Consider the following 16,524-nt stretch of genomic DNA (forward strand, 5'->3'; position numbering starts at 1 on the left):
GCTAACACTTGCAGTTTTGTTTAAATGACAACAAAAGCCTGATGTCATCACACACAAGAAACAACAACACATCATAGCCATCACATCACATTGGTTTCTGTACCTTTTAGCACTTTTACACTTCACAAAATAGCTGCTAAAGTATATCCACATCCATAATATAATTCTTGTGTTTTTTCTATACAATGTACCCACAATAGTCCTTCGAAAAATTAGTGAATTCAAAAAATGTGTTCATGTGTGTTGCTCGTCTTGTCAAAATATGTGTTCTTTGCGTCATGTGAACCATGTGCATCATGCATCTTGTCAAAATACGTGCCTGGTGCACATGCGTTGAAAGGGTTTATGATAAAAAAAGATGCTCACGTTCGCGAAATACTCGCAAGACACTAACTTTACTAACTGACACTAACACTAACTCTGATTACAAGATTACTCTTATTTTGATGTCACCCGTGAGGATGAATCATCATGCATAAGTTTACATGACATGCCAAACACATATTTTGAAATGACGAGCCACACACAAGACAGGCTACATACATGTTGTGACGAGCTTTACATCGTGCACCCTCGAAAAAGAAGTCACTGGCCGCCACTGCCCCATTTTAAAATCTCCAAAATGCGCATACACCCATCCATCCAAATCTGATCAATACAGGTTTTAACTCTTTCCCTGTCAGCATTTTTCACAAAAGTTTAATCCCTCCCAGAAAATGCTCTTCTTTAAACATACAATATATTAACTCTTTCACCGCCATTGACGAGATATCTCGTCAATTAAGAGAAAACGCTTCCCCGCCAATGGCGAGATTTTCCATCTTTCCGCAATACCGCTATTATCCACCAGGTGGTGCACTTCCGCAACTTATACAACCCGGAAGAAGCGGGGAAAGAGTTAAAGGTCCTGTTCTTTCTGTGTTTTTGAAGCTTTGATTGTGTTTACAGTGGGCAATATAACATGTGTTCATGTTTCACGTGTAAAAAAACAATATTTTTTTTACACAATTTACATATCTTTATAGCGCTGTTCTCATTGTCCTCAAAACGGGCTGATGTCTTCCTTGTTCTATGAAGTCCCTCCTTCAGAAATACGTATCGAGTTCTGATTGTGTAGTTTGTTTAGGGTGTTGAGATTCGATAGCAGCTTAGCTTGCCGTTAGCTTAGCTAGCGACTGACGTATTCCTGTGGGCGGAGTTTACTCATTAAAGCAGGAAGTAGAGGACTGTAGTCCAAACCAGCCGTTCGCTGCAGGCTTTGAAAGGCTAATTCTGTTAAAGACAATATATCGCCTGTTAGTGAACTTTTACATGTATTATTTATGCTATTATAGCAACATTACACACTAACTATGGTTTAAAAAATGGGATCAAAAATAACGTGACCTTTAAATGCAAGAACAGACCCTCTGCTTTCAAACAACCAAAAAAAGTTTCATCATACCTTCATTAGTTCTCTTTTTACCACCTCTCAAATCAACCCAGTCTCACCCCATGTCGTCAATATTTGACGACACTTGACCATTCGTCAATATGTGACGCGGAGGGTATACCTTTCGCGTCATTTTTTGACGAACTGGGGACTTCAATACTATTACGTCCGTTGCATTCTCTTCTCCTATTTTCTTGCCATTTTCGCGTCGGTTTAGGGTTGGATTTACATAATGACATCCCCACCCAAACCTAACTCTAACCCCAACGCCAGGTGACAACTGTTTAATTTCGCGTACACTGTTTAATTTCGCGTACACTGTTTAATTTTGCGTAATCTAACCCTAAACCGACGCGAAAATGGTAAGAAAATAGGAGAAGAGAATGCAACGGACGTAATAGTATTGAAGTCCCCAGTTCGTCAAAAAATGACGCGAAAGGTATACCCTCCGCGTCACATATTGACGAATGGTCAAGTGTCGTCAAATATTGACGACATGGGGTGAGACTGTGTTACTCAAATATGGGTAGGTTTCTTCAAAAACAGAAAATTTTGAGCAAAAAGCTGAGATAATTCTATTTTTGTAAAGGACTTTTGCTAGAGATCAGATGCAGAGCGATTCTCAAAACTTAGACGGACATACAGCTGTCTGCCCCAGGGCAATACTTTCTGGTTTTTTAAGTTGAGGAAACCTGGTGGATAATAGCGGTATTGCGGATTGACGAGATAACTCGTCAATGGTGGGGAAAGAGTTAAATGTTCTCTGAGGTCAAGCGATGGGTTTTTGTAACATTGGGTCTGAGGTCAGCATTTCACCTGACCTAAACTCTTTCGTGAACACACATACGGCTATACATTGTAAAAAATTATGCAGCATTATTGTCAAATCAAAAATATATTTCAAATATATCAACTTTTCACAAGCCAAAACGTAAAATAGTAGGTTGAATTGACTTGCAAGTTGTTTTAAAACCCATCGCTTCACCTCGGAAGACATTTAAATACAGATTAGTTTTAATGGGTGGATGTGCAATTTAGAGATTTAAAAATGGGGCACTATCCTGCTATTTTAAAGCTTAAAGGTGCAGTGTGTAAATTTTAGCGGCATCTAGTGGTGAGGTTACGAATTGCAACCAACGGCTCAGCCAACTGTGCTCACCCCTCACTTTTGAAACGCATAGAGAAGCTACAGTAGCCGCCACTGAAAAAACATGTCATTGTCAGAGACAAAAATGTTTGTCCGTTAAGGGCTTCTGTAGAAACGTGGTGGCACAAAATGGCGACTTCCACGTAAGGGGACCCTCGTGCATGTAGATAAAAACATCTCATTCTAAGGTAATAAAAACATAACGATTTATTATTAAAAGGTCTTTATACACCCACACTGTCAAAAATAAAGGTACGAAGCTGTCACTGGGGCAGTACCCTTTAAAAAAGGTCCTAATATGTACCATTTAGGTACAAATATGTTCCTTTAAAGGTACATTTTGGCAGTTCAAAGTACTAATATGCACTCTTTGGGTACAAAGGTGTACCTTTTTGAAAGGGTACTGTCCCAGTGACAACTTTTGTACCTTTATTTCTGAGAGTGCATGATAATGTAGTTTTGTATATAATATTGCATTTCTGTCAAGATATCCTTCTAAAAATTACACACTGCACCTTTAAAAGAGCCAATATATTATTTAATATAGCTCTGATTCTGTAAAAACAGAAAGTAACCAGGATTGGTTGAGGAGGAGTAAAATATGGGTTAATAATTATATTTTTGGTTGAATTATTCCTTTAAGAATCTGAATAAAAAAATAAAGGTGAAATATAACTTGTGTTACAAACATGCCGCATGGCATACAAGGCACTTGTTGGGCCTTTAGCAATAAATCGCAATGCAGAAGCACAACATTTTCCAGTCTGTCTCTGTAGACTACATTTTCAGTAACCAAATCAAGTATTACGCATCTTTTTTGACAGTCATTGGTCTAACAACACAAATCTAAAGTGTTTTGGACTTCATATCCTCTGTGTTTGATTTACATTTATGCATTTCACAGACGCTTTTATCCAAAACTACAGTGCATTATAAATTATTATACATTATTTCTATCAGTACATCATTTTGTGAATTCCTTAGGAATTTAACCAAACACCGTTTGCACTGAAGGACATGAATGGAATTTCTAGAAAGAGATTTTCCATATTTCATCAAGTCTTAATTTAATTTATGTCCTGCAGAACAATATCTTGAATCCCATGACCCATCATTCTGGGCATTACTGTTATAAAGTGCCCCTTTTGCCTGTTAGGGGCTTCCGTGTTCCCAGCCCATACCTTATTGGGGCGAAGGAACGCAAAGTACGCCCGGCGCATTTCTGGAACTAAAGAGTTGCAGGAGGTGCAGGCCACCGCAGACTGAAAACCCCTTCGGAAGTTCACATTGAAGAAGCCATATATGATCGGATTAATGCCACTGTTAAAAAATGCCAACCAGTGTGCTGCTGGAAACAGATAGCTGCTCAGGAAGTCAATCTGTGACCTGTCCAAGTCCTGATAATCTGTAAGAAGCATTAAAGTCCAGAGAGGCAACCAGGACACCATGAAGAGTACAGTGACTATGATGAGCATCTTTATGACCTTAATTCGTTTCCTGGAACGACTTCGATTCTTACGCAGGTTCTTGGAGAGCTTGGTCGCTATGCAACCGTACATGATACTTAGAAGACCTAGCGGGGCCAGGTAAACATAGATGAAGATGACAGTGGTGTAGACTCGTCTCATCTCTTCTTTGGGCCAGTCTTCAAAACACACAAACACTGGGTAGATCTGGTTATCTTGGAGCATGCAGATTCCATCCAGAGGTTTGACCGTCGATCTTACGGCGGAAGGAAAGATGATGGCAAAAGCAAGGAGCCAGATGAAGATGATGGCGAAGAATGCAGAGACTGGTCTCAGACGATGGTGGAAAGGGTAAACAATGCCTGTAAACCTGCATTGTGAGACACACTATAAATGCTGATATACTCTTTATTTGTTATGCATTAAGAAACATTCAGAAACTTACAATAAAGTTACTATCATTGATTCTAGAATTGACACAGATGTAAAGGTATTGAAAAATACAACGTTTAAGCAAATCGGGAAAATGCAAGAGTTCATATTTAAGTTAACGTTTTTTCCCTAACAAACTTAGACACTCTAAAATGGTTTATCTACACATCTGCTGAAAACGTTATCAGTGTTTTCCCTTTACAATAATTTTTCATTTGAATGCCATTTAAATGGCATGACATTCAAAATCTATGGATCTGTAAAAATGACTTGCTGTGCTCTGCATAATTTCAACAAATTACTGAATATTACATGCATATAACAATATATAACAGAAACATCATTATTAAGGGACACTTTCTTAGAATGAGCATGAACAGAAAAACATGTTTTGTATTCCATGAAAGCAATTATAGCGTGAAATGATATGCTAAGGTGCTGTTAGTTTTAAATATGATTTATAACTCTTTAAGGACCATATATCACTTCTTAGCGTGTATCTGAGTACATTGTGCTTGGTATAGATCAGGGGTCTCCAACCCTTTTGTGAGCAAGGGCTACCACAATGGATTAAACAATCTGGATGACAATTTTTTTTATATAGTCTACTCAAAACCTTTTTGTTTTACTTGTTGATTTTATTTTATTTTACTTGTTGATATGTTTTATCATTGTTTAAAATGTTAAAAGAAGCCAAGTTAATATAAAACATATGTAATAAATAAATATTGAAATTGAGGCTATTAATAGAATGTGTTTTGGCGGGCAACTCACTCCGTTCAGGCAACCTGTTGGAGACCACCGGTATGCTTACAGCTTATTTATTTTATAAGTAAGTATACACTTGCACATCACATTCCCCGTTTAAGAGAAAAGTTTATTTAATTTAATGACTGACAATTACCTGTCTACTGCTATGGCAACCAAAGTGAAGACAGAGGCAGACACTGACATACCCTGGACAAGGTTACTCATCTTGCAGGTGAGCTGGTTAAAAGGCCATCCTGTTAATTCGAAAATAAAAGATTAACATAAAAAATATCTGAATCCAAAAAGCTTTACAAGATATCAAATTAAATAATATTACTTATGGGTCACATCATTTTTTACAGGGTATGGCAATACAATCAGGTGGGGCTTGTTGATGTTTAATCCAACCATGAGTTAACCCAACAACTTAGACATTTTTTTTTTAGAAAAATGCTGACAACAGTGAGGATATTAATGAATATGATTATGATGATCATATACAGGTGCAGGTCATATAATTAGAATATCATCAAAATCCATAATCCTCTCCAGGATGTAGTTATCCCTATTGCTTTGTAATGGTTTTGTTCTGTGTTTACTTGTGTTCTGTGTATTTTTGTATTTTGGACTTTTATTTTGATACCCTGCTCTGTTCTGACTTTTATTTTGATATTCATCATGCCATGTCACAGTTCACACTTCCTGTCTGTCTGTATATAAGTCACATCCTGCTCACCTGCTCCTGGCTGATTATTACATCGCCCCATCCTGTCTGTATCTGCCTGTATTCTGATTCTGTTATTCTGTTTATCTGTTAACCTGTTACCTGTTGCCTGTGTTTGACTTCTGCCTGTATTTTGGATTTATTGCCTGTTTGCCGCCTGCCCTGATATTCTGCCTGTTTTGGATTACGATTACTGGATTTACCTTTGGATTTGTTTGCTGGCCCTTTTTGGGATTTTACTCAATAAACACCTTTTGCACATGGATTCTCACCTTCATCGCTTTCATTAAGCACCCGTTACAGTATATTCAGCCACAACCGGAATCCAGCAAAGGTCAGTAATCTCCCACCAGCACCATGAAACCCATTTTTGCCCTGCTTGCACTACGCCAGAACCACCGTCCCATTGAGGAATATGTGAGTGATTTTTTTGGACTTGAGTAATCAGGTACATTTTGACGAGGACACTTTAAAACCCATTTTTTATAATGCCCTTGATGAGTGGTTGCGTCTGTGTATGCCTCATGATATGTCTGCCTGGTCCCTGGAGAGTTATATTGACTTTGCCCTGTTGTTGTGTGGCTCTCCCTTCACGGTGGATGTTGCGGATAGCAAACCAGAAGCTATTCCCAACACGCCACGCCATGTCCTGCCTGTTATGCCCACACCTGTACCAGTTATGCCTACTCTGTCCATGCCTGTTCCCAAAATGGCCGCCACCATGCTTGCTCCCAAAATGGCCGCCATCCTGCCTGTCCCTAAAATGGCCGCCACCCTGCCTGTTCCCAAAATGGCCGCTATCCTCCCTGCACCTGTACCTGTTTTTGAGAAAACCACCACCATTCCTGCACCTGTACTTCAGAGAGCCATCATCACCACCACACCTGCATTAATGAGAGCTATTGTACACCCTGCACCTTCCGTCAAGATGGCCGCCCTGCCTGAACTGACAACCCCAAAGGTATGTCTCATTGACTCAGTTATTTCAGAATTTGCCATAGCCCTTTGGTGCGTCTGGTCTGCCTTCTGCTCTGTTGTTCCCGAGGTTCCTCAAGGCCCTGAATCTGAACCATCTGACTCATCTGATCTGCCCGTCTCATCTGATCTGCCCGTCTCATCTGATCTGCCCGTCTCATCTGATCTGCCCGTCTCATCTGATCTGCCCGACTCATCTGATCTGCCCGACTCATCTGATCTGCCCGACTCATCTGATCTGCCCGACTCATCTGATCTGCCCGACTCATCTGATCTGCCCGACTCATCTGATCTGCCCGACTCATCTGATCTGCCCGACTCATCTGATCTTCCCGACTAATCTGATCTGCCCGACTCATCTGATCTGCCCGACTCATCTGATCTGCCCGACTCATCTGATCTGCCCGACTCATCTGATCTGCCCGACTCATCTGATCTGCCCGACTCATCTGATTCGTCTGTCCTGCCTGATTCGTCTGTCCCGTCTGGTTCGTCTGGCTTACCTGGCTCACCTGTCCCGCCTGATTCGTCTGGCTTACCTGGCTCACCTGTCTCGCCTGATTCACCAGTCCCGTCTAACTCATCTGATTTGTCTGGTCCACCATCTGGGACATCGCCACAATGGGCTGTGGAAGCTTTCCCAAGTTTTTTTGGGGGGGGGGGGTAGTACCCGGACACAGGAAGGAGGCAAAGGACACCGAGGCGGAGACCGAAGTGGACTCTGATCCCTCCTCTCCTTGTGTTACAGGTCTATCCCTACCTCATGATCCTGCTCCATGTTTGCCCCATGACCCAGGTCCAAGCCTGCCCCATGACCCAGGTCCAAGCCTGCCCCATGACCCAGGTCCAAGCCTGCCCCATGACCCAGGTCCAAGCCTGCCCCATGACCCAGGTCCGAGCCTGCCCCATGACCCAGGGCCGCGGCTGCCCCATGACCCAGGACCAAGGCTGCCCCATGGCCCAGGTCCAAGCCTGCCCCATGACCCAGGTCCAAGCCTGCCCCATGACCCAGGCCCGCATCTGCCCCATGACCCAGGCCCGCATCTGCCCCATGACCCAGGCCCGCATCTGCCCCACGACCCTGGACCATCCTGGCCTTATGACCCAGGACCTCTCCTGAACTGCCCTGCCTTCGCCAAGAGGTCCTGGCCCGCCCGCCCACCCTCTATTGGACTGTATGTTTTGTTTGTTGGGCTCCGGGAGTCGCCCTTTAGAGGGGGGGTTCTGTAATGGTTTTGTTCTGTGTTTACTTGTGTTCTGTGTATTTTTGTATTTTGGACTTTTATTTTGATACCCTGCTCTGTTCTGACTTTTATTTTGATATTCATCATGCCATGTCACAGTTCACACTTCCTGTCTGTCTGTATATAAGTCACATCCTGTTCACCTGCTCCTGGCTGATTATTACATCGCCATCCTGTTTGTATCTGCCTGTATTCTGATTCTGTTATTCTGTTTATCTGTTAACCTGTTACCTGTTGCCTGTGTTTGACTTCTGCCTGTATTTTGGATTTATTGCCTGTTTGCCGCCTGCACTGATATTCTGCCTGTTTTGGATTACGATTACTGGATTTACCTTTGGATTTGTTTGCTGGCCCTTTTTGGGATTTTACTCAATAAACACCTTTTGCACATGGATTCTCACCTTCATCGCTTTCATTAAGCACCCGTTACATGCTTGTACACTTTTTTCTAACACATCTTTTCCTTCCCTTCGCCCTTCTATTAATGTTTGGACACGGAGCTCTGTGCACTTTGGGATTGTTTTTAACTATGAGTATTTAAGTATTTAAGTGCTTTACAAATAAAATATTCTTCTTATTTTTATTTTTATTTTTATTTTTATTTTGAACAGCCAGCCTCTTTTGCAATGACCCTTTGTGTCTTGCCCTTCTTGTGCAAAGTGTCAATGGTTGTCTTTTGGACAACTCTCAAGTCAGCAGTCTTCCCCAATGATTGTGTAGCCTACAGAATTAGACTTAGAGAGACTCTCGGAGAGACCATTTAAAGGCCTTTGCAGATGTTTTGAGTTAATTAGCTGATTAGAGTGTGGCACCAGAGCCGTTTCTCAATGTCAAGGAAGGATCCTCGGAAGCCAGAATTTCGAGGATGCTAAGTCATCGACGTCCGTCGAAGGACTGTTCCAATGTCGAGGATCCTCGAAATATCAGCCAAGGACTGAGTCCTTCGTTCGAGAAATATCCCATATACAGGAAAGGATGCATATTTGTATCCTTCGCACTCTTCACGCGCTGACATCACCCACAATTCTATGCGCGCAGCACCGAAAGCACACCTTTCAATCACGCAATGACGTAATGGCGTGCACTTGCTAGCCTGTTCCATTTAACATGATCTCAAATGCTTAAAAGGAGCCTCGCCTAGCATCTAAAGGAAGTGACTTGTAAGGACAAGTCCTGCCAAGGAAGTATCCTTGACATTGAGAAACGGCTCCTGTGTCTTCAATATTGAACCTTTTCACAATATTCTAATTTTCTGAGATACTGAATTTGTGATTTTCCTCAGTTCATCAAAATTAAAAGAAATAAACATTTGAAATATATCACTCTGTGTTTAATGAATAAATATAATATACAAGGTTCACTTTTTGAATGGAATTTTTTTAATAAATCAACTTTTTGATGATATTCTATTTATATGACCAGCACCTGTAGATGCTTGTGATCCTGATGAATATGAGAACAGTGATATTAATCAATATGATGATGCTAATAAATATGATGACATCACATTTGATGATTAAAAGATGGCAGTGCCGATTATTATGATAATATTATGCAATGATACTGAGTCTGATGCCAATAATGATGGTAATATCGACCACAAAAAAATGTAAGATGATGTTGGTGATATAGATAAACACTTATAATTATCATCCACCCACCCGATATGAGGCTGTCAATCAGTGTGGTGGGCACACAGAACACACCCACCAGTAAGTCACTAATGGCCAAGTTTAGAATGAAGAGGTTTGTGACAGTTCGCATTTTCCGATTCCTGAGGACCACCAGACAGACGAGCCCGTTTCCAACAATGCACAGAAGCAGCACCATCAGGTAGGAGAGAATGTAGCTTATTGTTATGCCTGTGGAGTGGATGTAATATGGCACGCGGGTGCAGTTGTCCAAACTGAGGTTGGTGCTAGAAAGGTTTCTGTCCATTTTAAAACTTGAAAAAAGAAACCACCTGATTAACATTTTTATTACTACAGTTTTCCAAAATATCAAGGTTAATGATTCATGTAGTAAAGACATGGTAGATTTTGGGTAACTATAGGTTTTCTAAAAATAAAAACATTTTGGTTACTTCTGTAGAAATTACAGTTCTACTGTCTGGCAGGCAGTTTGCCAGTAACTCACTGTATGGTACGATTCACGGTTTTACATTTCCTTTGGTGTGTAAGTGTGTATAAGTACACGTTTAGGATATGCAATGCAAAAGGTATAAACCCCAAAGTACCGACGCAAGTTATCTCCAATGTAAATCTCTTCTCTTGTACTACAACAAACACACGGATTGTAGGCAACTGTTTTACTTCCTGGGATTGGTGATGTAGAGAAGACCGACATTATCATAATTCCTCCCGCTTCAGACTCACAGCCTGTAAATTAACTCCTGTTTGCATTGCATCGTGACCGAATCTTTCCAACATGGTAAGGAGCGTCACATTTCTGGCTGATGTCAGAGGTATCAGACCAATCACAACGTACCGATTAGCTGGCCAATCAGGGACACAAAGCTTTTCAGATCGATAAGCTTTGTACAAAATCAGTGTGTTTGAGGAAGACAGAGATATCTGGAGCTACAAAAATTTACGTTATTTGGAAAATAATCTGTTTTGAACCATAAACCACGCAAACACATTGTATTATAACAAATACACTAAATTATGCGCTGTTTTTAGCAATGAAATAGGTGCACTTTAAATTTATGTCCAACAGTTCGTTCAAAGTTAAATGAGACAAAGACTTTTTAATGTTCATGTAACTTTGAACAAACTGTTGCCATTAAATAACATAAATGACATAAATGTAAATCTACAGTAAGTTACTGGCAAATATCTGCATAACTACTGCACATTTTTCACATTGTACTGTTTTGAAGTATTTATTTTTGAAATTATATTGATATATAAAAATAGCTACACATAAATATCAAAACTATATGCCTCCTAGAATATCCTAACTGTGTATGGTGATATATCAAGCGCAGAAATTTAACTATATAAAAAATATTAAATTTCATTAAACTGTTATATAAATGTTTATTTATTTTTAGTGCAAAAGTCAAACAAAAGTAAACTGTATTTGAAAGGATAAAGTATCAAAACAAGTCTATTTTAGTGTCTCTTCCATTTATTCACTGGTCTTAAGTGTGAACTAACAGCCCTACATTTCTTGATTTAGGATTCAAAACTTTTAAATGAAGTCGCTATTATTAAAACAAACTCACACGTAAGCGTTTATGAAGCAATTATAAATAAATAGGCACTACATATAAATGTAAGAATTGAAGGCACAATAGGCTCACCTGTTTTAATTGAGACACCAAACGCGAATGTATGAAATAAATCCACATTTGTGATGCGCAGATGCTTCTTTTTTCTGTACTGCAATACGCAGCATCCACCTGCATGCGCGCGCCACTACAGTCCGTCAGAGCGCGCCGCCCATGTCATCCAGCCATATGTCTGGTGACGTCAACAAAGTTTTCATCTCGTGATATTTTGTATTAAGAGCACAAGTACACTTACATCTACTCTTCTCTAGTCTAGAAAACGGGCTGCCTTTCAAAGACATGCGTCACTGTGCATAATAATGTAATTTATGCATCTTCTCCTTCTTGCTTGATCAGTATCTTGACAGTTGGTCCTAATTACTCTTCTTTCTGTATAATGATCTAAATTTACAATAATGCGTTTTATTTAAAGAGACATAATGTATTGTACACTGCATTTAATCTATGCTTTTTTAATCAGTATTTGTTTTTACTGTGATTCAAACCCATGACCTTTGCATTCCCAAATAGGCGAGTATTTTAAGCATTATCTTAATTGCAGAGCATTGTGATAGCAGCCCAAAGGTCATAAGTTTGATCCCCAGGGAACATGCATACAGTAAATGTATACCTTGAATGCACTGCAGTGCTTTGGATAAATCTGTCAAAGCTAAAATAACCTTTTGATGATCTTAATTTCATATGAATTAAAGAAAACAGTAAAGGAGCTATCAGCATTTATTGAAATAGTTTCAGAAGAACCTGCCAAGAATGATAACGCTATTTTACTAAAGGATACTAGTAATCCATTTAAAATCTGCTTTTTATGATGTGTGTTTCTGTGGAATAACATCCATGACCTTCAGTATGCCAAAATGACTTCAGCTATTTTCCTAGCATATAAACAATGTTTGCAAAATCCTTTGCTTGGAGTCATTTCATGTGTTACCACAATGTGGCGGTAGAGGAGAAAAATACTAAGAGCAAAAAGTGACTGAGCTGGAAAGATGGTAAAACAGTGAAACAAAACAAAGGGACCCAGAAAAGAGAGAGAGAGAGAGATTTGGAGTAAAAACATTTTGAAAGTTTTCCCAAATCCTATCCCCCTTCCTATTCACCATAAACCCCCATTTGCACACAGAGCCAAACAAAAGAAACACCCCATGATCACATCTTCCTAAGTTTTCAAACTATCTCTGCACCTTCAACACATTTTAAGGGGGTCAGCACTAGCCTGACATTTATTTGTGGTATACACTGCAGTATTAGTTAAAAAAGTGTGTCTTTTGTGAGGGAGTGACTGAACGCCTCTTGATTCAGGCCAGTTTAACTCAGTCTTGGGATCCGACTGCAGCTCTGGGAATCTGCCACAGGCATGCCTTTCCTTTGAGGCCAGACCTTCTCCAGCCTGGATGGATCAGAGAGCGAGGAGGCTGCTGAGCAAAACGTCTCCACCACCACTACAGTTGGATGTCTCGCATTGTGGCTCTGTTTGGAAACACCACTGAAGTTTGAAACTGCATCTGCCGAACTTGAACAATGTGCATCGGTTGGCGTGGGGGTGCGAGGATGCTGATAGGCTTGTGTGGACTATTTGTCCTGAAGGTCACCGGCTGTGCTGGACAGACCTATGAACGCTGGGAGGCCGGTTCCTCGTGCTACGGAGGGTTTGATCTCTACTTTGTGCTGGACAAGTGAGTTTTGCTATTTCAGATCTGTAGCCATTACAATGGCATATTGATGGTAGGAACCTGAAGTTTGAGTTATTATAGTTCAGGGTCATTTTAGTTACTGGTTTTAAAGAAGGTTAAGGTTCACAGCCAATCCTAGTCATCAAGTTTTCAAAGAAGCTTTTCATCCAGGCTGCATGCACAAAGCATCATTTCACCCCTACTACGCTCTTTAAGGTGAAATATGAGGTTTTCAGTACCCCTGTTTATCCAATGCTACCTAAAAATTTTAATTTCCTGAGCATTTGTGTCATTCTTAAAATCCATAATGCTTAATTTTAGCACTAGTGGATTTAATTGCATCTTGCATCACCTGAGCAATTTTGTAGAAAGCTTGAGAAGATCAAAGATCAAATTATTCATTGCATCTGCCGGTCATGTTACTCATTTTATAAACACTTGAAGTCTTTTAATAGAACCGTGCTGCCATCTGAACCTTTGTACTGCTGTTTTCATTCGCTACGTGGAACGCGTATGGAACCATTTATCATGAAAGCAGTAACAAAGGCAAACAGCCCAGAAAAAGACTGGCAAAGTTACAAAGAAAGACATCAGCCTGCACTTACAGTACACCTGATGTCATTTGTTGACATTTAAAAAAAAAATGTAACCAAACAGATCAGGGGCACCATTTACTTTCATAGTATTATTTATTTCTACTGTGAAAGTCTTTGGTGCCCCAGATCAGCTTGGTAACAGACGTTCTTCAAAATAAAAGTAAATTATACAGGAACAACTTGAGGGTGAGAAAATGACAGACTATCAACTTAAATCATGTTGAACTATGCAAACTATCCCATTAAACTGAATCAACTCAATCAAATGCATTTTGTCTTCCTGCACTGGCAAATTATTTATGCTTATACAACGGCGTCTGTTGAATGCTTTATTCTGATTGGTTGAGATATGTTCCATGGGTATGTTTTTTTTTTAAATAAATGCACACCTGACCTTTCAAATGTCTTAAGGCACCAGAGCAATGTCTGTGGTAACTACGGTATAAGTGGAACAATAAGCTTTATGCCCAGCTGTACTACTTCCTGAACTTCAGCAAGCTCCTTGTTTCCTGTCTGCCATTATTGGACAAACTGATTAATCCAGGTGTGACTACTGAGGTCAGGCACAACTGGATTAATCAGTTTGTCCAATAATGGCAGACAGGAAACAAGGAGCTGGATGAAGTTCAGGAAGTAGTGCAGCTGGGCATAAAGCCTATTGAATCCGGTCCTTTGAATTATATGAAAATAATGCACACCCACATGCATTTTTTTTCTTCGAATAATTCAACGACCCATCGTCAATTTTTCCTTAAATAATAAACTCCACCAATAAAGGTACTGTACAAAAGCTGTAATTGGGGCGATACCCTTTCAAAAAGTACACACAATAAAAATGGCTGGGTAATTTTTCACCCATGTTGGGTAAATATTGGACAGAACACACCGCTGGGTAAAACTGACCGAATGCTGATGTCAGCCCAATATTGGGTTAAAAAAACTGCCGTTTTTAAGTGCATTTGTACCGAAAGACTGCATATTTGTACCTCAAAGATACATACACTATATACATTTAAATGCATTAAATATACATTAATTTAACGGGCTTGCAAGATTGTGCGAGACTCTGATGGACAAATTGCCGGAAGCCGCTGAAAATGTGCATTCTTAAAGGCCACATGTGTTCTGGTACCAAATATATACATATCTGTACCTAAGGTACAGTATAAGGACCCTTGACAGCTTTTATACCTTTACTTCAGAGAGTGGATCTCATAAATATCATTTAAACTTAGTTTTACTGTAAAAAAGAAACAACAAGGGGTTCTTATCTTTAGGGACTCTTATCTTTAGGGTTTGTCTGTTTTTGGTTCAGTATTTAAGGTGAAAGAACAAACACTGCCATCTGACATTATTTAGGGCCGTTCTGCAGAAAAACGAGAACCCAGACGATTCATCTTGGGTGTCAGAAAGTGATGGCACCAGAGTGGTCAGGAGTGTTTGGGTTCTGCGTGCGCTGAACCTTTTCACCAGCAGGGCCAGATGTTCCAAAACCTCAGAGTTCACCAGAGACTCACAGAAATATCTGGACACAAATGATAGAGGGAAGAAAAGAAGGGGGATGGGGTGTAAAATGGTATTGTTTGGTTTTGTCTGTTCTTTTCTTTATATGATTTGCATTTTAAAGCAATGATAAACTCAAATATTAATTGCTAAACTAAATATGCAAGCAAATCTTTGCGTGTGAATAGAATAAAACACTGCCCTTTTTGTGCATAACAACGGCTCAGATAATGACAAGAAGTGTTTTGAAGCAAGGTTGGATGTTCTTTATCTGTTGATGTGATATAGGATTGGCTCACAATGCAGGTTTCATTTTCTTGTTGATGATGATAAAAAGCGGACTCGGGACTATGCATGTTATCAATATCTGACCTTTTTGATTCGACTCAATATCACCCAGATAATAAGCAGCTGAATTGTGTTTACTGAGTCATTGTTTCTGTGTTTTAGAAAAATCTGCACACGAACAGCATATTCATTATTCATGGCTCGTGACTGCTCTTCCGAGGGGCGTAAATTCAAAATATGTGTTCGGAGTGTCATGTGTGTTGCTCGTGTTTTCAAAATATGTGTTTGTTGCATCACGTGAACCATGTGCATCACGTGTTTTGTCAAAATAAGTGCCTTGTGCACACGCATCAAAACCGTTTATGATAAAAGAGACGCTCACGTTCACAAAATACACGCCAGACACTCCCTTAATAGTAAACTTTGTTTACGCATGAGATTATGCGAGTATCTGGCAAACGCGAGTATTTCTTTTATCATAAACCCTTTAGACACGTCTGCAGCAGGCACTTATTTTGACAAGACACATGATGCACATAAGTTCACTCGACACGCCGAACACATATTTTGAAATTACAAACTAGCGTTGTGATTATTTTCGCATCATGCGCCCTCGAAAAAAGAAGCCATTGATTAATAGCCTCAATTTTAATATTTATTTATTACAATTTTTTTAGATTAGCTTGGCTTCTTTATGTATGCTAACATTTTAAACAAACATATCAACACGTAAAAAAAAATCAACAAGTCATAGTTTTGAGTAGACTATCAAAAAGTAGCCCAAATTGTTTAATCTATTGTGGTAGCGCTTGTTCGCAAAAAGGTTGGAGACCCCTGCCTTAGTGTTGTACCAAGCTAATTAAATATAAAAATACATGTAGCTTACTGTTTGTATATTTATATATGACCCTGTTGGTGAAATCCAGGCTAAAATCTTATAATCTTATTAGCAAAGTTTGATTTCATTCATTGGTTTCAATCTTTGACATGGTCCTACTCAGT

At 39.7% G+C, this 16,524-nt stretch overlaps 2 protein-coding genes across 2 annotated transcripts in view; one reads left to right on the forward strand and one right to left on the reverse strand.

Annotated features, from left to right (window-relative positions):
• Window positions 1-3,645: 3,645 nt before the first annotated feature.
• On the reverse strand, window positions 3,646-10,111 carry npffr1l1 (neuropeptide FF receptor 1 like 1). The gene is made up of 3 exons (XM_055207269.2): window positions 9,832-10,111; window positions 5,382-5,481; window positions 3,646-4,415 (listed from the first exon to the last, which is right to left on the reverse strand). The coding sequence occupies exons 1-3, from the start codon at window positions 10,106-10,108 to the stop codon at window positions 3,647-3,649; spliced, it is 1,146 nt and encodes a 381-aa protein (XP_055063244.2). The 5' UTR covers window positions 10,109-10,111; the 3' UTR covers window position 3,646.
• A 2,458-nt stretch (window positions 10,112-12,569) lies between these two features.
• Window positions 12,570-16,524, forward strand: part of antxr1b (ANTXR cell adhesion molecule 1b) — a 35,750-nt gene continuing 31,795 nt past the window's right edge. The window contains exon 1 of the mRNA XM_055207783.2: window positions 12,570-13,138. Coding sequence (XP_055063758.1) covers window positions 12,984-13,138 — 155 coding nt within the window. The 5' untranslated portion in view covers window positions 12,570-12,983. The remainder of the gene's footprint in view (window positions 13,139-16,524) is intronic.

This window comes from Misgurnus anguillicaudatus, chromosome 12 (genome assembly GCF_027580225.2).
Source record: "Misgurnus anguillicaudatus chromosome 12, ASM2758022v2, whole genome shotgun sequence".
NCBI lineage: Eukaryota > Metazoa > Chordata > Actinopteri > Cypriniformes > Cobitidae > Misgurnus > Misgurnus anguillicaudatus.